This window comes from Onychostruthus taczanowskii, unplaced genomic scaffold (genome assembly GCF_017590055.1).
Source record: "Onychostruthus taczanowskii isolate IOZ18803 unplaced genomic scaffold, ASM1759005v1 scaffold17, whole genome shotgun sequence".
In the NCBI taxonomy this organism is placed as follows: Eukaryota; Metazoa; Chordata; class Aves; order Passeriformes; family Passeridae; genus Onychostruthus; species Onychostruthus taczanowskii.
The window spans coordinates 10944449-10967774 of NW_024498906.1; the positions used below are offsets into that span (position 1 = coordinate 10944449).

General features: G+C 37.8%; 1 protein-coding gene across 1 annotated transcript in view; it reads right to left on the reverse strand.

Moving 5' to 3' along the window:
* Window positions 1-897: 897 nt before the first annotated feature.
* The window catches only part of TRAPPC10 (trafficking protein particle complex subunit 10), a 37433-nt gene continuing 15004 nt past the window's right edge, over window positions 898-23326 (reverse strand). Inside the window, exons 7-23 of the mRNA XM_041399847.1 lie at window positions 22918-23165; window positions 20856-21002; window positions 19321-19435; window positions 18754-18830; window positions 16775-16866; window positions 15464-15604; window positions 14479-14591; window positions 12926-13440; window positions 10359-10500; window positions 8973-9131; window positions 8051-8280; window positions 7216-7316; window positions 6732-6858; window positions 5866-6036; window positions 4314-4491; window positions 3731-3925; window positions 898-2950 (exon numbers count right to left, since the gene is read on the reverse strand). Coding sequence (XP_041255781.1) covers window positions 2712-2950; window positions 3731-3925; window positions 4314-4491; window positions 5866-6036; window positions 6732-6858; window positions 7216-7316; window positions 8051-8280; window positions 8973-9131; window positions 10359-10500; window positions 12926-13440; window positions 14479-14591; window positions 15464-15604; window positions 16775-16866; window positions 18754-18830; window positions 19321-19435; window positions 20856-21002; window positions 22918-23165 — 2990 coding nt within the window. The 3' untranslated portion in view covers window positions 898-2711. The remainder of the gene's footprint in view (window positions 2951-3730; window positions 3926-4313; window positions 4492-5865; window positions 6037-6731; window positions 6859-7215; window positions 7317-8050; window positions 8281-8972; window positions 9132-10358; window positions 10501-12925; window positions 13441-14478; window positions 14592-15463; window positions 15605-16774; window positions 16867-18753; window positions 18831-19320; window positions 19436-20855; window positions 21003-22917; window positions 23166-23326) is intronic.

Here is a 23326-nt window from a genome sequence, read left to right on the forward strand (position 1 = left end):
GGACCTGAACAGCAAAAGTGGCACCAGAAAGATGCTGTCCTGCCTTCGTATTTCCCATTTGAATGGTTATTGGTGTTTGAGGCTTAGCAATCCATTAAATCCTTACTGTCTGTGCTCCTTCAGCTGGGTCCTTGGATAATCACTGACAGGCACTAGTGTTGCACAATGTGGAATATGTCAAAATTAACTTAAGTCAGGATGTTCTTTGATGGTTGATCTTTGTATACTTCCAAGCCTAATCAGCAAGGAAGGAGAATTAATGATTGGTACAGAGAGCAGTGTCGCTTAGTTATGGATATCCTGGAACTAATGAGCTTTAAGGATGCAGTAAATCAAGATATGAATGTATGTCTTATGTATATGTTGCTAACTTGGCAAAAGACTCAGGTCCAGGTATCCTACAACTGATTATATAATAACAATAGTACATAATTAATATAATTATAATTATTATAAACAACTTATTATAATACTAAAAATCAGACCTACAGGGCAAAAAGTCCCTGCCCAGGTGAAGACCCTTCCCTGGAGGATGCACAGAAATCAGCTGGGATTACACAATTTGTGTGGAAATTATTAACCATTCATAATAGAGGGGGCTGTACCTGGGAGGTTGCCAACACTGAATTTCTGTGTATAAGTAACAGCAGGAAAAGTCTGGAGGGGTGTGCTGGATTAGGGGAATACTGTGGAGACTCCAGGAATACTGTGGAGCCTCCAGAGGCTGCAACTCTGGAGTTTATTAATTAATAAATAATTAATCAACGTCTCCCTCGAGTGTGTAATTGCACACCAGGTAATAAATCTGATTTTTGCAGACAAAAGCAGCTTTGGTTAAAACAGATGAGGCAGTCACTCCTCCAGACCAAACAGAACTCACAGCAGCAGCAAAGTTGATTTCTTTTTAAAACATGTATATTTAGAACTGTAACGCTTACAATTTCATTAAACAATCTTAGTACAATGTGTTTAATCTAACAGTATATTACAGAACAATGTGAAAAATGATTTAATAGCAAACCATGAAAATGGAATTAATAATACCTGCAGTGTCAAAGTCACTAACTTGTTACCTTTTCCAGTCAAAGAATCCCAGCAGTCATTCGCACTAAATGATGCTTTGGGTTTTATCCAGAATAAAATGGTATGATTTCCACAGAGAAAGGGCATTCCTTCACAGAAAGAAGATGCATAATAAGAACATTTTCAGCTAGCAGGTTTACTTTATACATCTAATTAGATTTTTAAATAAAAAAAAAAAATTAAAGTAAAATGTTTAGACCAGTGCAGGGTGCCTATTCTTTTTCAACTTATTTGTGGTTCTTTTTGGAAAGAGGGTTTGTTTTTCATTTCCCCTTTGTAATTTAGCAGAAGAAAAGAAAATAATAACAATGAGTTTGTCTGATGAGCAGCTCCTCACTTTAGTTCTGCTGACAAGTATTTGACATGGGACTGTTTCCTCTGTGGAGTCTGTTGACAACGCACCATTATAGATCTGCAAGTAGAAAAGGTCATTCTCACATTAAATGCACAAGTTTCAATATCAGAAGCAGGACATCAGAAGAAGTTGTAATTTTTCCAGTCACAGGTGAATTTGCAACATTCACAAAAATTACACTTTTTTTTTTACATTTTTTGTATTTACATTTCAGATATAAATAATGAAATTCTTTAAGTTACATGTTTTAACTTTGCTTCACGATTATTCTACATCTGCAAGCTTTCCTGTATCAAACCAACCTCCTTCTTTCATCATGAATGCACAAGTCTGGCCTCTAATCAGTAATAGTTACACTAAGCCTTTATGATGAAAGGTTGACTGTTCAAGTATCACATCATACTGAAATTTTTGCCCCAACTTAAAAATTGGGGCAGCAAACCAAGCCACTTGGAAATGGTAATAAAAGAAATTAATCTGGGAACTCAATAAGCCAAATAATTTATTATTAAATTCTATCAATATCTTTCTTTGGTAAGAAATATGCAAGAGGATAACCCAAAGCCCACCCCCAAAAAAAAAATCATATAATATGTGACATCACAGTGTCTACTCTGTGAAGGAGAAAGCCTCAGAAAAATAAGGAATTTTGTTCAGTTAAGATTGTTTATAGCAGTAGCTCTTCCATGCATCTAAGTATGCAAATGATGGAAGTTTAATATAAAATTGCAATGGCAGGAATTAACAATGATCAAACAAAATAAAAGCAAACCAGAAAAGCAACTGTTACACCAGTGAATGTGTTGTTGTATGCTCTGTTATGTTTCTGGCACATGTGTGAAAAAGCCTGTAAATTATTACATAAAAATTCAAGATTTGGATAATTACATCATCCAACTCTACATTCTAAAATGTGTAGGAAGCATGAAACAAATCTCTCAGCTGCCCGACAAAAATAAAGAAGTGGTCCAAAGATTTGGATTTTTTGCTTTTTGTTGCCCTGTGTTGGTTGTTGTGATGCAGGGATGTGACTGCAGGAAGAAAACCCAATAGCTGACACAAAACATACTAAAGTGGCAATATAAACTAGCTGACACAAGCCTCACTGTACATTTAAATTGATACAATTGTCTGGTGCTTCCATGGCCAGTACGCGCCGGGTGCCACAGGTCTCCTTGGAGTTAATGTTGCAACGAAGACTGAGCAGGTCATTATCCCATAAAGTGCTTTCAAATCCAGTTCCTAAGGGGTTCCTGGTCTCCACTCCGAGCTGTCACGTGACGTTGACCTCCAGAACGTGGTCGTCCTTGCTGGGAATGACCAGGATTTGCATCCCTGTGCTGCTGTTGAACACCTGGCCCGGGGAGAAGGGCTGGAGCCGGGGCATGGGCAGACCCTTGTGCTCCCCGCTGGCTGTGGAATGCAGGCTCCCCCTGCTCCTGATGCTGCTGCTGTCAGCCTGCTCGTCCACATTCTTGTCCACAGACAGGTTATCGTTTTCAATCCAGCTATCTGTTTGAAAACAAAAGAAAAAATAGAGTTTTATTCTACCTATTAACTCTAAAAGGTCATTTCAGAGCTCCGAGAGTCAGCTTAGCACATGTTCACAGTTATTGATCATCTCTGCTGAGGTAACAGTCTGTGCACACTTTTGGCCAGCACCAGATGTAACAGAGTGAATTATATTGGTTTAGAAGGAAAATTTCAGTAGCATGACCTCACCTCTGTCACAAGCTAGAAGGATGCACACTTGGATCTCCACTCATAGCTTCTATGACTGAATTTTCACTGCAATCCTGGGACTACTCAATACAGATAAATACTCTACATAGCTGTGGTAATTTAAACTCTGCATCTAACTCAATGGCCCACATTTTTAGCAGTTCTTTTATTTCACATTCAATCCCTTGAAAACTGGGAAAAAATATCTCAAAGCTAATGAAGACACACACAATTTAGAGAAAATGGAGCTGCAGGATTAGAGGGCTATCAAACAGCTTTCACTTGATTATAAATCCAGTGACAACTGATTTGCATACTAATCTTTAAAGGAAACATAAGAGAACAATGCATTTATTATCCCTCCTCAGAGATTTAGGTGGCAACCCAAATTCAAAGTTCTCATTAGAGCAAGTTCCAGTTTAGGACTGTGAGTGAAGGTAGCAGAGACACCTGTGAGTACCTGGTTCATATATTGTCAGTGTATTTCTTGCTTTCCTTTTCTCTTTACACAAGAACACAGGAAAAGCAGAGTAATTTCTGTAAGTAGCCACGTGGTCAAAATGGCCTTACCAGCATCAAGCTGCATGGAGTGAGCAGAATGGTGAGGGAGGTATTTAAACAATCTGACATCAGGGAAAGGCAGATGCCCAGCAAACAGTGGCATCACTTCCATGTGCACTTTGTGAGTTGCTCGAGGTGCTACAGGCATAGAAATCACTCCAGAGCTTTTTCCACAGACTGCCCAGTTACTACTGTTGTCAACAACTGCAAGAATAAAGAGAAAACACTATGAAGCTCTTCTGTGAAAAATGGAGAACCCTCAGGATAGCTTTAGAGCACTTTGAAAATCTGCATTTTAGCAACATCTAAAAGCCCACCAGTTTTTATGTGTGAAGAGCTGTGCAAGGTAAGAAAACAGCCCTACACAGTTGGGCCTCAAACACGTGCCCATTAGAAGAACATTTCTGTTCCACTGGAAGGCAGATTAATGAGGAGAAAATAAAATATTCCCAGTCTAGCACAACGAAAACTGCTTTACTAAGCAGCTGTACCCACAATAAAGGAATTTATGCCATAGCAAGTCTGGCAAATGTCATTGTCAAGAAAAAATTAGGGGGAAATTTATTAAAATGATTAAGAAAAATAGTCTTACCTTCATACATAAGTTTTGTTGTGCAATATCCATCTGATTCTGTTAATGCTTCATCTCTGTCAACCTCAGAGAGCTCAACAAGCCGGGTGATGGACACCTCTAAGGAGCAGAGTGAGCCTGTTTTACAGTACTCTGCATCCAAGGGTGGGAAGATTTCAGTTTTCACATGGTACAGTGTCTGTCAGGAAGAAAACAGTGCTGTTATCAAGAAAAAAAGGGGTGTTTTATTTGCGTTTAAATTGAACTGGACGATAGGTACAGTACCAGCTTCACACGTAACAGACACATCCTGTTAAATCTTCTTAATGCAAGAATCACTTACAAGCAATGTTCATTTTCTTGCTCAGTTTAATAACATCATAGAATGTGGAATCCTGGAATGCTGTGCAATAGTAGGGACCTTAAAAATCATCTGATTCCAACCCACCTGCCATGGGCAAGGACAAATTCCACTAGAACAAATCAAATTTGATTCAATCTATTTTTTATACCAGTAGTGAAAATATAATTTTTCCTTCACTTCTGTACTTTAACACAGCCTTTCAGTGCTCCTAAATGGACACCAATCTTACTACTTAAACAATTTTTATCAGTTTCTTAGCTCCTCCCTTTACAGACACATCACTCAGGTTCTGAGTAATACAGAACTACTTCATCCCTCCTCCTGTCATAGTCCCTGGAATAACAGTACCCACATCAAAGAAATGATTTTTAATTCCTACAAAATTAAATTTCTACCATAAAATTCCCACTGTTTCACACACGTAGTTGTCTTTAAAAACTCCAGAAAGATGCTGATAGAGGTGCCAAAAATGCTTGTTACATGGCAGTAGGCAAACAAACACATGAAATGTTGCTCAATGCCAGTTTGTAACAAACAGGTAGAAACCACTGAAAGCAGACAAAAGGATTTTAAAAAAAAACAAGAGTCTTCTCATGATTCTGCTTTTTACCCAAGCATCACACTGAGTTGAGAGATGAGATTAAATAATGTTGATAAAACTTCCTATTAAAGGAATTCTACCCAGCCTATGTGCTACCTAGCTGATCAAAGGAATAAAAAGTTTGTCCATTCCAAAGGGGAAGAAGAATATTTCAGATAATGGCCTAGAAAACCCTAAATATTTCATTAGAGGACCTCATCTCAAACACTGCAAAAAACTACTCAGATGCTTTCAATAGCAAAGATATTTTGGAAACTGCAGTTTGCTTTGGAGAGCACAATCTTAAGCCAGCAGGGAAAAAGCAGCTCAGTAAGCGGCAGACAATCTCCATGGCACCAGCCCAGGAAGGTGAAAACAGTAAAAAATAGAACACAATTAAGCATAAGTGTTACAGCCCTCACCACATTTCTGTGGCAAGAATATGATTCCACTACATCACATCAGGCTGCAGCCCTGTCACTCACAAACTTTCCAATGATTCTAAGTAGGTATCAACCTCATGACATCAACAGAATTTTTCTAATATATTGCTTGATTTTCCCTTTTGATTTATTAGGAAACCATAATCAGTTAAGATATGCTACCCTATAACTTAGGGGAGTACTTACAAAAAAATTTTCCACTTGGAATTCGTAAGTGAACGGCTTCAAGATAAGAGACTGTTCTTCAGAGGTAGCTGGACAAAAGCTGACTGAAAACAGGCACTGCAAGGAGAGAGGAAGCTCTTTTGTCCACTTCAATTCCCATACAAAGAATATTGATTGCTTACTGTACACGACCTGAAAGAGAATGTTTAGAGTGTTAGCTGCTTCCTTCCTCTGAGAAAGAAAAGGAAATGCACACATGAATATTTTTGTCTCTTCTGACATTGGTACAGTTTATAGAAACAAATTCAATAAATCATTAGGGAAATATGGAACAAAATGGCTAACAGTGAATCTTTTTCATGATGCACATGGTTTTAAAAGGAAGGATCCATTTCAGTATCACAATCAACTGTTTCAAGAGGAAACACTTCACATTCAGTGAAGTTCAATTTCATATTTTAAAATATTTTAATGAACAGTCAAATTTAATAAAATTATTAATGTTCTTACATACTTTTTCTAGGCACCAAGAATTAACAATTGAATATGTTCACACAAGGCTGAAAGAAACTTCAAGGCTGCCCAGTGAAGTTGTGGATACCCCATCCCTGGAAGTGTTCAAGGCCAGGTTGGATGGGGCTCTGAGCATCCTGGTCTAGTGGAAGGTGTCCCTGCCCAGGGCAGGGGATTGAAACTTGCTCATCTTCAAATCCCCTTCCAACCCAAACCATTCTATAATTCTGTGGTAAGAAACTGTTCTGCAACTGAACTGGTTTACAGCTGTATTTAATTGGAAAACTGTCTCTACCTGATTTTTTTCCTAAAACCCAATGACAAACTGCAACCATAAGATGAATAAATTGAATAAATCAGCAAGTGAATTTTACCTGTTGAGATGCAGGGTTGAGAGGTACCAGCTGCAAATCTGTACACTCAGCAGAATTTTTTAGGCTGTAGTCTGAAAGCTGGAAACAGAGTTCTGACAAATTCTGTACGCAGACTTGCACATATTTCCTGAAAAATACGACAGAGTTTTTTCAATAAAAACTGAAGAGTTACATTGGAAGAGTCCATGTCCATAAAGCAAGGCTGTAAAACATCCTCTTTCACATTAAACAAAGCCAAAGAACCACACACAAACAGGATAACTGGGTTCATCCTGTGGTCTTATTTCCAAAACCACAAATTTGTTTTATTGTCATGAAAGAACACGAGAGGAAATGCACAAGCTTCCAGGGGGAAGACAGTAAAAGCCCAACTTATATATTAAAAAAAAAAGCAAAACTTGCTATAAATATGAGTTATGAAACCTCATACAGCTCCATACTTTGTAAGAAGAAAGAAACAATAAATAAATAATGAGTACATTACCGTTTGCCAGCTGACAACAAGGAATGCTTGGCATTAAAGGGTATGCAGAATGTTAATGCAATAATAGTGGAGTAAATCGACCAAGGACAGTCAATGGTCACCTGAAGGAAAAAATGGAACACAGTTCTTATTTGCAATGGTTTTGGCACAATGATTTGGTTTTTATTTTCCTTTTTAACTGAAACTTTTCTCATCAAGTGTCTATATCTAATGCATTCAGGAGGGAAGAAATAAACATTTTTTTAAAAAATCAGTATGTAAAATCTCATCTGAAAAAAGAACAGGTTACTGTTCTAGGAACTGACATATCCAGTTCTAAAGACTATAAAAAGTGAAGGGGAATACAAGAAAAAAAAAGGACAGCAATGGCATCTCTGACACCTTTACTCTGGTAAAGGTGAGTATCACATTAAACTGCTGTAAGATCTATTATTTTAATGTCTTTATAATAATTTAATGTATTAAGTACAAGCTCAAAATATTTTTAAAAATGCTTTTAATGTATATTTGTTTTAATTTGAAGCAGCACACTTGACTTCATCTTTCCCATAAATCAGAAGCTGGAATTAAAAGACCACCATGCTCCCTTTTACAAAGACACAGATACCCTCCATGCTTTATAAACTGTGTTAAAACACTAAAAGTTAGATTACTAGACAAGGGAACAGTTGACAATTTATTAACAAGAGTGTATATTTCTGCTTATATTTACAATTCCTTTACATTGTAACATTCGGTATGATTTTTGCATATATGTCTTTTGAAAGAAAATAAGTTCCAAACAAGCAAGTTCCCCCTCACCACCACTTCTATTTTGTGAAGTGTTTACCCTTACCTTTTGGTCAACAGTAGCCATGCAGTTGTCCTGTTTCTGCTTCTCTTTGTTTTTTCTGTGATTTTCTTTATTTGTAGTATTTTCCTTCTGCACTGCAGATTCTGTGGCTGATGGCAAATACATGACTTCTAGTTCAAATTCAATCACATGGTAAGCAGGAGCCACTGGCAAGCTGATGCTTGTAATCTTCTCAGAAGACTGAATCCTTAATGATGACTCTGAGATCTTTTCTATAGATGTGTAGAATGGGAAAAAAAAGAAAATAATAGAAAAATATGTGGGGCCATAACCACTTCCCAGCAATGTTTACAAAAACAGCAATGAGAAACCATGTCAAAAAACTCCACAGCAACCTCTTCAAACCAGCTATAATCTGAACATGTTAAATATTTAACTTCCCAGGAGTAATGCTCTACCCTTTAATTGCAGGAAGTTAACCACCACTTTCCATGTAATAAAAGGCTCCTAATGTTCAGGAAAGAACTGAGAGGGCAATAGAACAACAAACTTCAAAACTTCAAACCAGATAAAGAGCTATTTTAGCCCATCATAAGACACTTATTCAAGTTTCTACAAAGTGAAAGCACCTTGTTAAGTCTCATCATTTCACTTCAAGCAACCTTGGAGAGACAGGCAGCAGGTTCACATGCCTTCTGGATTTCATCAATAGAATTAAAATTGTTCAGCTGTGTTTGTCAAAGCTCATACTACTACTTTGAGGGTGAAAATTTGAGACCTTTCTTGCACTGAAGTACTCAGTTGCAAATCCCTAAAATTGTTCTTAATAATGACTGTTGATAACTGTTCTTAATAATGACACTGACAAACAGTGTCAGTGTTCTTAATGCTGTAAGTATTAAGCTTCAGGATGACTGAACTTGTCAGCCTTTTAAAGATGATTCCTTTTCAGTTCCTGGCTTACCCCTGGTGTTGGAGTAGATGACAGCCTTGCTCTCAGGGTGGTACAGGATGGGCATGGCATCGGCGTTGCTCAGCTGCAGGGTGTCCCCGCTCTTCATGGTGTAGTGACCAGTGGTCACTGTGAACTTCACCTTCTGGGGGATGCCGGCCAAAAGGCTTTCTGGAGCACAGAGCAGGAATTGTTAACACATTCCAGCACGTGGTTACAATGCACTAAGGCTTGTTAGCAGACAGTTGGTCACACACTGGGGAAACTTGCAAGTGTGGGGTTTTGGTGTTATGGGACACATGAAATCCAGCTGAGATACAACTTGTGGGGAAACCACTTGTTTCAGCCTGAGAGCTCACACTCACTGCATCTTGGATGGCTTACATGAGCTGTCTCTCTAGCACAGATTTCAGTGAAATACAATAACCCCAAAGAATTTACTAAGCTTTTAAAGTTCTCCAGGTCGCAGACAGCTCTGTGTTTTCACACTTGTGATTCCAGTCACACCCACAAGCTGCATTTACATGATCAGCACAGGAATGCCAGTGTGCACAGCACACAGAATCACAGCTATCAGTTTCATAAGGGCTCTTAATTAGATATATGCCCAATATGCCTGTCCTTCCTTTGCCACACACTGCACCCTGGAAAGCCAGCACAAAATTCACATTAACTCCTCAGCTGCCACACTCAGTAGCCTGAAAACAAATCACTATTATCTTCCATTTATGAACACTACAACAACTAGTGTTCAGCTGTCCCTGAAACCAGTGGATGCAGTCAGTATTCATTTTTAATAAGTTTATATCCTCTCTAGTAGAGAATCCCACTTCTTACTTATTTCTTGTAAATATCAAAGAGACTGTAGCATTAAGTTTGGAGGAATTTCTTCACAGAAAGGGAGAATACACACTGGAATGGGCTGCCCAGGGAGGTGGTCACTGTCCCTGGAGGTGTTTAAAGGGAAGACTGGATGGTCATGGGTGACAAGGTGGTGTCTGGCCATAGGTTGGACTCGATCCCAGAGGTCTTTTCCAGCCTAACTGATCCTGTGATCACAACCAGTAAGGAGCTTGGTCAATTACAAATGTAAATATTCACTTCTAGTCAGTGTGGCAGCTCAAATCACACCTGATATTTCAGTGACAATGCATGTTCAAATCAAGGTTCAAAAGTGACACTGTGTGTCCAGAGCCAAGCACTGGAATCAGTTGTCCAAAACGGGCCATCACTGGCAGGACATGATGATGGATAATTTGAAAAGCAAGGCTGTATTTTAAACTCACAAGGCAGAGTAAGGCAAACTGAGTAATACTGAAGCCATGACACACTTTCTCTGGTCCCACAGGAGCACAAGAGGAATCATCAAAGCAGCTTCAGCACAGCCACTGCACCTACCAGTCATGGGCTCCACTTTGAGCTGGGGCTCCTGGGAGTACACGTCGTACTGCACGATGGGGTAGATGTGAAGAAGGACAAACTGCACCTTTCCCACTGAAGTGCACAGCTGCCTGAGCGTGTATGTCCCAGGTTCTTTGGCCTTGGAAGAAAAACATGTGAATTGTTTTCTGAATTTTAAGTAAATACTACTAGAACAATCCTACTAAAGAACAGCATGTTTCCATCTCATTTTTATCAGGTACATTGGGTTTGTAAAATAAAACTGGAGATTTCAGAAAACTCAGTTTTCTGAGTAAATGACAAGATTTACACAAAGGAGCACCTTTTGCCCCACTAAGACAGAAGCTCTAGAGTGCTGTCTGATTCAAGAGAAAACATCATAATTAACCAGTACTAGTAATCAGGATAATTAATGTAGTAGTAGTAGCTATGCTGTCAATTTGTTACTTTGGGGTGTGTTTTGCCTTGTTTGTTGGTTGGTTCCCCCCCAAACTGCAACATACATGAAAAAACATTATTAAGTACCTAAACAACACCTGTGCTTATTTGGCTAATTCATAAAAACAGTTATAAAATCCTACAGCATTTATATAAGGCACAGTTTTCAGCTCCAGCTATCGATTTCACACATTCCCCACCACACATCCTGAGTCAATGTTTACAAGAAAGTAACACATACATATTTAATTTCCAACTCTTCCCATACCCTGAGTAATGGAATTCTGGATGTTTCTCAATAAGATTAAAAACAAAAGCAAATCAGTAACACCTTTTAGTATATTTATTCTTGATTCCATTTGCTCTTAGGAACTGCTATGGAATGGGAAGTGTTTTCTTTATTTCATGTGCCACTTTCCAAGTGTAATGCATAAATACCAATGCTGGGTAGAATTAAATAAGTCTACAAATTATGGAGTAAAGCTGTACCAACTCAATAGTCAATGTCATGCAGTTATTTACATGGCAAATCCAGACTGAAATTCAGTATTATGCACTCTGACATTAAAATCACTACATTTTAGCCCTAAAAAAAACAGAAAAGCATGAGTAAAGTAACACATAATATACACGTACTTTAAATCTTAGCATGGGATGGGAATATTGGTCTAAAGAATTTCGACAATGCTTTCTGATCTCTTTTAAGGCTTGGAAAAATTGGAAGATTGCTGTCAGCATAAATAATGTTAATCATCAGTGTAAGGTCTACAGAAATGATCAAACTCCCTCTGGGTCATAGAAGCACAGTCATTCCTCTTCCTGCAGAAGTGGTGCAATTAAGCATTACTTTAAGAAAATCCAGAAAACAAGTTGTCAGCAGTTTCTATCCTCTGGCCAGCTGTGTAATCCAGTAGAAGTGACACAGTGTATTACTACAATGATAATGGATTTTTAGTAAATATTTTGTAAATACTGCAGCTCAAATCTAGAGAAGCTTTCATTGTTTTATCTAATAATACACTGTTAAAATTATAACATGCTCAGATTTTCCCTTTAAGGACAGGTAAATCATGCCTTAAACAACTATATTGTGGGATTCACACTGAACAGTCTTCCCATGCAATGTTCTTTTCTTGAAAGGAAGGTTGGGAAAATAGCAGTTATAAAAGTAAGGCTGTACATTCTCCACTGACCACCAGATTCACAGCAGAACCAGATAAATTCAAAGCAGAGCTCTGTCTAGCTCTTCATCCATCTCTTCTCCTGGTGTTTCCAATTGCATCCTGATCCCACTAATCCCAAGTGCCAGCTCAGTGCAGTCCCTAACAGCTTTTTTTTCAGTAATGCTCCTTCAGCTGAAATCCAGTTTTACATACATGTAAATTCATTTTACAGAATATGACATTTCCAGTCACCAAGGCCTCTGGTCCAAATCCCATTAACATGGCCCAGTCCTTTGAAAGGATAAGAAAGCTCAGAAATTAGGTCAGTAGGTAGTTCAAATGACTGCACTGCCATTCCACAGATGATAACTAGTAAGTAATAAGTTAGTTAACTTAGATGATGACTAACAGGGACAATTTTAATTCTAACATCATCTAAATTCAAAAACTTGTAGCTGATCTCAACTTCTTGCAGGCAGGTTTACTACATCCCTCAAGTGAAAATTATTCTACCACACTCTGCAGAGAAAAGGCTGTCAACCAAATTTAACCACATGACCACTTACTGAATGGCTGGAGAAAGAATTCACATCAACGCTTTTAGATGTTATTCTGAGTAACCTCAACAGCTCAGGCAGACTTCATGAGCAGTACATCATGCTGCATATGAATTTATCAGTTAGATTTTTGGCAGCCATAGTCAAGATGTTTAAAATAGGTTTGGGAAGGCTGACTCAAATGATTTCAAGTAGAAGAGTCATCTGTATGTTTTAGCATAAACACAACAGCATCCTTTCAAGAGAAACGATGGTGGAGAACAACAAAAAGCTGCAAGGGGAATGGATGATCCAAGTGTAACAGGAAACAATACCTGTATATATAACAACAGGCACCACTCACCAGCACAACACTCTTCCTCAGCCAGCATTTCTAGTTTCTCTGTCACGAGCTACAAAAACATACCTGAATATTGAACGTTATTTTATTGTCCCCTGGTTCCAGAGTCAAGTTGTTGCACTTCAAGACGTGAGCCCCATCTTCCAAAGTGAGCCCCGAGGGCACGTCCAGGGAGCTGCTGCTCTCCTGCCGCCGCAGCAGCATGTGCGCGTTCTTGCAGATGATTCCTGCTGTGTTCAAGGAGTTGTCCGAGGGGCTCCTCTCGTACATTTCAGCCAGCTCCAGGGCTGGCAGGCTGTTTCTGGACAAAGGCAAGCCTGCAATTTCACTTGGGAAGCTGATGACGCCGTTGGAGGTTTTGTGCTTGGTGAGCCACTCGGCTGTTTTCCTGTAGCTGTTCTTCTCAATGCTGAAGTGAACGTGGATGGCAACCTGGTCCACCTGCACAGGGATGGGCATTTGGCTCAGCAAAGTCAACTCGATGGACAACTTTCCACCCACGTGGACAACAGCATTTGGAGGGTCAAAATGCAGAGTTTTCAGCTGGGCAAAGGAGTGCATAGGCAATATAACCTTTTGACCTGGAAAGATAAAAAAACAGAGATTTTATTATTCTTCAGTGCCGCTGGAAATGAGCAAAATTTTTCTCTTAAAAATTCAATCCCTAGAATTAAATGGATCAACAACTTTTCAACAATTAATTATTTCACAACAAATCACTGCTTTCCAATTTTTTATCTTGTGTGAGAGTTAAAAGATGCTGACATTTGTTTTACTTAGACTACAATTTCCATTTCCAGGCTATTAAAAACAACTGAATTAAGAGAGATTGTCCAAACAGAAGTTGAACATTTACTACTACAGAGACACAGCAGCATTAACTGACCAGCTTCCCAGAGCTTGTACCAGTTTAATAAACTAATAATCAGGCTGGTGCCTTGAACCAGCAGCTCTGCTATGCAAGGGGTTTTCATTCTCTTCTCTACATTCCAAAAACAACTCTAAGGCAGTACCTAAAATTAACTAAGAATCAAGTCTAAAGTAACATATTACTTATGGTGCATCAACTCATTAAGAAAAAAATTCTGCATAAAAATAAGCAGTCTTCAGATCTACAAGAAGTATTCCATATTAATTTGAATTGTGATTAATATCTGATAAGAAGATATTTGATATTACTGAAGCAGCATGAAGAGAGGAAACAGGATGGACAAAAAAATAAGCTGCAAGTGGACGCTTATAACATCAAAAGTGGATGCTTATAACATCCACTTTTGATGTACCATCCAAAAATGGATCACAGAGCTGCCACTGGCATGCCAGCATTGAGAGACAAAGATAGGTTAGGAATTGAAAAAACTCAACACACAATAAATTATGGGCTGTTAAAGCAGAGAAACAACAGAAGGAAAACAAAGACTTTGCAGTATTCAGGATGAAAATGTTAATTACCCTTTCATCTTTGACTATTCTTCATTAGAGTAGATTTATAAATGTTTTGGAAAACACAAATTCAGAAATTATACACAAAGTAATTAAGGCAATCAGAAAAAGCCTCCCCATCTACCTTGGGGGAACAACCAGACTGGAGAAGCTGAAGTTTTAAGACCCAGACTCACCTTGGTTCTCTGCTTGCTGATTGGTAAAATCTAGTATTTCTTGGCAAAATCTTTTGCGTTCCTCTTCTGTTAAGTGATTATCACCAGCTAACAGGCTGCTTGTTTGGAGATAACTAATGAAGTTAAGGAAACAGGAGATAGAAACCCACAACAATTACAAATCTGACTGAAAACAAGACATTCAAGTACTGCTTTTGTGAGCTTTAGAGACAAGACCTGCTGTCATCATCTTTGCACTTTTCCACTAGAAAAGAAAAAATGGAAGATTTTCCATCATCTGAGAGTATTCCAGAACCTCAATACTTCTGAAGCAGACCTACTAAAAATACGATCAATAATTAACCAGTGCAATCTTGCCTCATCTAAAAAGATTAATGAGCATAGGAAATTAATATTTTGACAATAATCCATGCAGTGTGCAAGTTAAAGACACAGTATCTTGCATGACACTGGAAACATTCAGCACTAAATAATCTTGAGTAATCTATTTTATTCCAATTACCTGGCTGAGAATCTACCAGCTGTTACAGCACCACTTACCATAACTAAGTCACAAGACATTCTTTAAAATTTTAAGTGCTGGAGATACAAATAATCACTTGAATATTTAGCTAAGAATGCAATATTACTGGCTCAGATTCCTTATGGGCATTTGCACTGATGCAGAAAAATTTAAGAGTGTTTAAAAGTGATGTGAGAATATTCTGTAAATACTGCAGCTCAAATATAGAAAAGCTTTCATTGTTTTATTTAATAATAAATTTGCAAAGGAGGCTGACATGTACATCTAAAAGCACACAAACCAACAAAAAATCAACACAACAGAACAACCCCCAAAATACACTCTATGTTATCAAATAACTCAGCTGTCTCAGCTCCAACTCAGAATGTCTGTTAAATAAAAGTTACAGATATGTCAGAAAAATAATCCCAAGCATCATTTTCTCCTGTCTTGATTGTTCTGGCTCAGCCTGTTAGAGGATACTTTTCTATCTGCCCAAGCTGCTTCTGACACTCAGCCAGCTGCTTCCTCGTGTGTGTGACCAGCAGTGCCCAGCCCTCAGCAAGGTAGGTTTTCAGTGCTCCTTGAAGATACACCTCTGCCTTCTGGGGACCTTTCTTCCTCCTTGGAAAATGAAAAAATGAGCACTGTAAGAACCTTTGCAGCCAGGAAAACTCTCTGCATCTTTTCTCAAAGTGCTGATGGGGGAGGAACACTGCAAGTAAGTGCAGGACAAACTGCAGTGAACCATTATGATCTTGAATTTTCTGGTAACAGATCAACATATGGCCCTTCCTTGTTGCAATTCACTTCAGCAAACAGAAATGCAATTAATGTCATTATTCCATATGTAGATCTATCCCAAGTCAGAGCAATTGAGGTGAAGGAAGCTCCCACAAATGAAACAAAAGCCACCCAAAGCTTCTGACAGTTAACTAAAAATTTGCTTACTCAAAAATTTTAAAGCAGAAGGATACTTCAATGAAAATTTTATCACCACACAGCAGTTCCATGGCAGTCTTTAACCCTAAGATTACTCCCTCTGGTGAAAATTTAAGTTAATTTGGGAGAATCTGCTGCGATGTGGAGATCAGACTGCTTAAGTGAATATCGGTGAGAAGCAAGCCCCAACATATTCTCCAAAAAAACCCACTTATGACTCCCAAATTCTACTAAATAAGAAACAAAAATGACACTGAAAAATGCAGGAGGTTTTCTCAGTAGATTTCAACAGCAGGGATAAAAACAAAAAAAAAAAAAACCAAAAAACAAGTGGAAACCAGGAAGTTTGAACAGCAGGGATAAAAACAAAACAAAAAAAAAACAAGTGGAAACCAGGAATCAAATCACTGTTTCACAGGAGGGGAAACAAGCACTTTGCAATGATAACCCCAAATATGAAATGGATTACTCTCCAAAGACATGTTTCCTTTTTTTAGATAGATGCAGTTCATATATGTAGTTAAGGTAACAACTGTATTTACTATAGCCTGCTTCCTAAGGAGGCCTCTAACTTGTTTCAAAGTTTTGTTATCTTTCCCAGCCTTTTCTCCCCAGAAGAAATGATCAAGCTGAAGAACACAGGACAGTTAAAGGTAAGAGTATGAAATCATGAGGTGAGAATTAAGGTTGGTAAAAGAGATAGCTAGTTGGTTTTTTCCCTGTAATAGGGTTTGTTTACATTTTTTAAAATACTTTCTAAAATGCCTGTTTAATTATAGCATATCTTCCTTAGAGATAATATTCAACCTTTTCAAAGGCAATGCATTTAAGACATTTTAAAGAGTCATTTACATATAAAACTCTGCCAAGTCCTTTCCCACAAGCTTAGCTGAGCGAATTCTTCCAATATTTGTGTACATTTCAATGGTGGCATGGGACAGATCCTGTATAAAAGAAAATAAACCATTATAAGCTTTATGTATTTTTGGCAGCTGTATGATTATTTCACATAAACTCATAGCCAGAGACTAAGTTACTGCAACAAAATGCCCAGAATGAGTCACATTTGCCCTGAGCACAAAATACACAGCAGTTTCTAACAGGTCACCTTCACTCCTCCTGCAGCTGGTCATATCCCATATCTGTGAATGCTAAGTTATAATCAGAATAATTATTTTCACAAGAGTGCCTTAAAGGAATTTTCTTGCATTCCCAAACTGAAATTTATCCTTCATCTTTAAGCTTAATCTCCAATGCAGCCACAGTGTCCAAGTGTCACCTTCCTCCCCTTGCCCTAAGCTTTAACAACAGCAGCAAACCTTTCTCACAAAATTAGCAGTTACAACACACACACTGTGTTCAACCACCCAACTTCTTCCAAAAATCCGTAATAAACTCTGGCCAGACATGTAAAAATATAAAAAATACATCACATCTTGACAGGATAAAGGGAAATTGCTTCAAACGGAGAAGATTTTTTTTTAATGCAAATAAATTATCTTATCTGAGGTCCATTAAGTTTTAACTAATTCTGTTTTCTTGTCCACTGAATACAGGACAAGATTAAATATGGGTATACATAAAATGTATATATTTACATGACAACTACACAGAAAACCATCCTTTAGAGTGTATCTGATATCTGAATTTCCATTGCATAAAAGTCTAGTCATAAATACAAAGAGAAATGGCAATTCCTCTGGCAAACACTACAGATCCCACTTAGCTTCTTAAATTTAGGAAGTTACTGCTGAGCTTAGCAGAGATCTTCAGGTGCAAGTTGGAACTGAATAGGTAAGAGAAGTTGGCAACTCTCAAGATTTTAATTCTGATCCAGCTACACAATTAGTCCTATAAATAAATGAAGAACAAATGAAGACAAAAACCCAGTATCTTCAGACAAAATGTTTTGAGATTTTTTCTTTTGATAAAACTTTCTAAAATTGAGTATCACATAGTTTCCATGTTTCAAAAAAAGTATTCAATTTTCCTTCAAGTTTTCTCCAAAAAACCTTATTGGCCATATGCAAATATAAGAAATTTAAAGGAAAATTATTTAAGGGAAAAAAAACAAGCAAAATTTGGTGGGGGAAAAAAAAAAGCCAAACCAAAAAAACCAACAAAAACTGTCAAACCAAGCCGTCAAAAAGCAAACACATTCTTGTGACAGTCAAGAGTTTTTTGTTTTATTTAGCAACCTTCTATTTGAAAAACAACCAGAAAAATTTAAAAACCTGAAATAATTACAATGGCTCCTCAGTAGGAGAGCTGAGAGGAAATAAAGATACACAACATTAGAATCCTCATTGTGCATCAATCTATGCCAGGTACAACCCTATTACCCATAGATGTCCCACAGTTTATATATATTAAAAAAAAAATCAACAGTATAACTTTAATCATGTAATATTCATTGCAAAATGCAAGGCCAAACCATTTAAAAGGAAGCTGAATTCACACATCAATATTCTTCTGGGTAAGAGTCAGTTAATTCTGAGTTTGAGATAGCAGAACATGACAGCCATGACATTGGCTTTTTTAATATCTAAGTATACATACCCACAGATAATAACCTCCAGCTCATTCCAGCTCACAACTGTAAATATTAAAGTTAATGCAAATATTTGAAACTTGGGGCCTACAGGGTTCCAGCTGTTAAACAAATCAGCCTTGTTGTGTTCAGTGTGCAAGAAATAACCTCTGCTACCAAAACATGGAAATACAAATTTATGTTCTCAATGTATCTTCTCAGGTTTGAAAACTTTGGCCCTATTTAATCTACAGTGCAAACACACACAAAACTAGTATAAATAACCAAGACTCATACTTACTAAGTAGTGTTTTTCAAAAGCTTCTACAGATGATAAGGCCTCTTTGAGTTTCTTGTAAGGGCTCTGTGATGCATTGGCTTTGGAAAAAAGTAGGACAAGAGCTGTTACTTAGAAACACATTCTGAGAACAGCACCCCCCACATCCCTTCCCTGCTTTTTCTCCAGCAGAAAGTGGAGAGAAAACAAAAAACTACTATCACTTTGCAGCTCCAGGTGCAAGTTATCTGCACGCAATCAAGGATGCTCCATTTGTTTTTCCAATGATTTTATTTTAAATATTTTTCTGCAAGCATTAAGAACTTAATTCAAGTTAGTGCTGTTCAAGATCAATCACCTAAATATTGATAAGTGGAACATCAATGGGAAAACATACTTGCAACAGTAAGGAGATGCACAGGTAGTTTGAAATACTAAACAGACACTAAAAGAACTTGCAAGGGATAAAGTTCTATCAATGTGTGTGTGCATATGTAGAGATACTTGAAAATTTGTATTACTGATGTACTCCATGCTATGCATTTCAGACAGTGTCAGCTATTGAAGGAATTGCAGCACTCCTGGCAGTACCTGTTTCAGGGCGCTCTGCTCCCAGCCCTGCCAACAGATCCACAGTCCTGTTCAGGTCTTCTGAGTTGGGTCCCTTCTCTGACACAAGTCCACACAGGTAACCCAGAGATTTTAACTGTAAGAGAAGCCAGATGCTTGCTTTCAATAGGATGTAAAATCAATATAAAACTTCTCTTGTCCTATTACATCATTCCATTTTCATTGCTTTCACATTATGCTGCTTATAGGATCTCAGAAAAATCTGTTATTCTCAAAGTATACAGTAACTAATTAAGGAATTAAATTGCATATAAGTTACTGAGTCAAATATTGGAACACGTGCCTACACACACAGATCCCTACATGCACAACACCTAATCTGAATAAATCCTTCTGGTTTTCAACACAAACACAAACAAAGCTTGAGATGTTCAGCAGTTATGACCAAAGATAATTTCTAATAGCTGTGTCTGTATTTTTGAAAACTGCATAATCAAGAAAAGCAGGCAAATCTGCAGTACAGTGATTAGGCAGCTTGCAAATTCACCTGAAGTTTCGTATTCAGATGAAAACCTTCCTGAAAAAGAGATTAGCACAGCTAACAGTGTTAACAGAATTAACTACCAAAAAACCCCTTCTAGACAGCAGCTGGTGGCTCAACACCCAGAATATTGTCTTAAAGAAGCTCTTATCTATTGGCCATTTGGTGAATTTGCTTAGAAAACTCAATCAACTACAGAGGTAAGCCTGCAAAAGAATAAAGGTCTCAGCTTGTCACATAAAAATGGGGATGGACATTAACCTTTTTTTTTTTAATTTATTTTAAACTCTACTTAATTTTGTCACTAGTTGCTAAATTTCTTCATTCAGTCAGTTCCACCTTACTGCTACTCATCCTAAAATTCTTCTCTTTACTCTTTGTGTTAGAAAAGTGATGGAAGGGAAGAACATTTCTAGCTCATGTTGGAGCTTATTTTCCCTAGAAACATGTAAGGAATATGGGAAGAATCTGATGCACCAATTGCCATTTTAAACAAATCTTTGCTTCTTTTATTCTGATCTCCACCCCCTTTTTTCTTTTTTTTTTTTTTTTTTTAGCAATAACTCTTCAAGGTGAAATTTCATTTCCCTGCTTTTGTAATAAAACAAGGACCTCAAGGGCTCAATTAGAGGATTATTAAGTCTACTGAAACATGAACAAACTATAATTAAAATAAAGAGCAAATATTCTACAGGCTATGCAAACAAAAGGGTGAGTCTTCAAAAGATGCTGGTCTTCAAAAACATCCACAGATACCACAGTAGACTACTTCAATAGTTTCTGGAGTTTACCTTCATTCTAAAATGTTTTTCAGCAGTGGAAAGCAGTAGCAACCTCAAACATCACCTCCATCATAGCAACAGAGTAAGTGGAACTTGTAACATGGATGTCTCATCTAGACTAGACTCAAGACCAGTATTAAATTCCACAATAAAAAGGACAAAATCTGTTCCAGGAAAACAAATATTCTATTTCAACATTGTAATACCACCACCCCAACACATCATTCACTCACCTTCTCCGTGGCATAGCTCCACAGGCCAACTGTGTGGGAAACATTTGCATCTATTTGAGCCCTATCACAGCAGCCTTCTATTCTCTGTAAGACTTCCAAGCAACTCAAAAACACCCAGCAATCCAAAGCTCCAGGAGGAACTGAGACCTGGAGATGAAGAGATAAAATTAACTGGGAAATAAACCATCATCAGATGAGAAAATACTTCAGCAAAAGTACTTTTCTTGATAAAACACAGCAAAACCTCTTGGAAGAGTTTACTCTCAGAATACACAAAGCACAACCCTCCCTTCAGGAGGCTCTTGCTGTCTCCTGAATAATTTATATATATTAGTTCATGAAACATATTAACTAGATCTGATACATTCATCAAGATGCAAGAGAAGGAAAGGAAGACTAATAGGTCTTGGAAAAATTCCAGAAGTCTGAAAACCCAGCTTAAGGAAAAGAGAGTTAGAAAAAATTTCTGTAAATAAAACTACTACTTTCCTAAGGAGACATCAGTTCTAACTGAGACTGAAATGAAAAGTATAAAGCAGTGATAAAAACCTGGAAAAAACAAATTAGTCTCTAAGATTCTTTCACAAAAATAAGCTTATTCATTGAAGGATAAGACATCTGTCATGGACAATTAATTAAAAAATGGAGATGAAAACAAACAAAGGAACACAAAAAGAGAAAGACAGAGAAAGACAAGAGAGTCTGATACTAAAATATTTTCAAGAATTAAGATAAATATGAGCATAACTAAAGACATGGAATATAGACACAATAATGGTGTTTCAAAATCCTGTTCATAACCCGTGCAAAAATGTTCCTTTTAGAAAAACTATTAATGTCCTAAAACCCATAATAAACTAAGTGACTGAAGGGATTGGAAAGTCCAAAGTATGAGCACAATGAACTTGAAGAAATAATAAAGATCTGAATTCTGAAAGAATTTTCAGGAATACAGAGATCCTAAGAAGAGAGTAGTTTCGATTTCTGCTGTGTGTTCAGTGGTGTCAAGCCACGTTAAAAAGGTTTGCAGGCATTAAGAAGAAGGATCACAACAGGGATAAGTACAAGCTATGCACAATTAAGTGTCACTGTCTCACAGTCAGAACACTGCATTCAGTTTGGATCACCACAGCAAGACTGGAACAGCAGGAATAAGAGACAGTGCAGAGGAAAACTCCAAACATTGGAGGCACAGGACAGACCTGGGATGCAGCAAAAGAAGAACTGTAGGAAGTGCCTCCAGAGCTCTAGAAGGCTACTCTTTGGAAATTAAAAAAAAACAACCAAAGAACCAAAAAAACTCACAAAATGAGAACTGTAGGAAGTGCCTCCAGAGATCTAGAAGGCTACTCTTTGAAAATTAAAAAAAACAACCAAAGAACCAAAAAAACTCACAAAATGCACACACAAATGATACTATCTGTGGGAATTACACATTAGTTTAAGAACACATGAAGGTGCCAGCAAACCATCTGAAGCAGATTTGCAGTTTTTAAATGCAGATGAACAGATGGAACTTACTACCACGATGTCAGACAGGCAAAAGTTAGCAGCTGCTGTTATAATGGCACAGATAAAACTAACACAGCGCCCATGGGATGAGAACATGGGTAAGCCACAAAGTGATATTCAGAAATAATCTCTTCTTTTTGTTACAGAGGATTAGCCTGCATAGCAGCATAATAACCACTCTGCCTTATTTCCTTCAATACAACACTGCTATAGATTTAAATTATGGGACATACAGTTCAACAGATTGGTAATAAATCCATAAAAGAAGCAGGTAAATGACTACCAGTTTAGAGAGTAATTTTCCAGGTGAAGACTAAAACACTTTAACTAAACAGATTTGGTTCCCAGATGTGATGTCTCCAAATTTCTTGCCAAAGACATCCTCATGGTGACACACTCAGCTGCAGCACAATTGCTCTTACAGTAACATTTTGATAACTCCCAGCCAGCCCTTATTGAATGCTGGTCATGACAGCTAAACTTTAGAGATGTCATTGGATGATCACTGGATGAAGTAATTCACATAACGGGACAGATGACACTGACTCACTTCCAACAGCTTGAGTTCCTGCACACAGTTGTGAAGAAGCTCCAGTGCTCGCTGGGAAACCTCCCATGGCCTCTGCAGGAAGATTAACAAGGTGCACTGCCGGGAGAACAGGTAACTGCGCAGGTCCAGCAGCGTCGCCTCTTGGTTCTGAATCAGCTCTCTCTTCTCCATGTCTATCGGCTTCCGCAGAATTAAACCATTCCAGCTCCTCACTGGCTGGCAAAAAAACGTCAGCCAGTTTGCACCATCTAAGTAAACAAAGTTAATATCCAAGAATCAACCACTGCTTTCTAGGAAAGCCTCTTCATCCTCTCTCCAGAGGCTGTGAGCTGCCTTAGTCCTTCCCAAGTTTATCACATGGATAAATGACTTAATGTCTTAGCTTCAAAAAGCAAACCAAAAAACCACC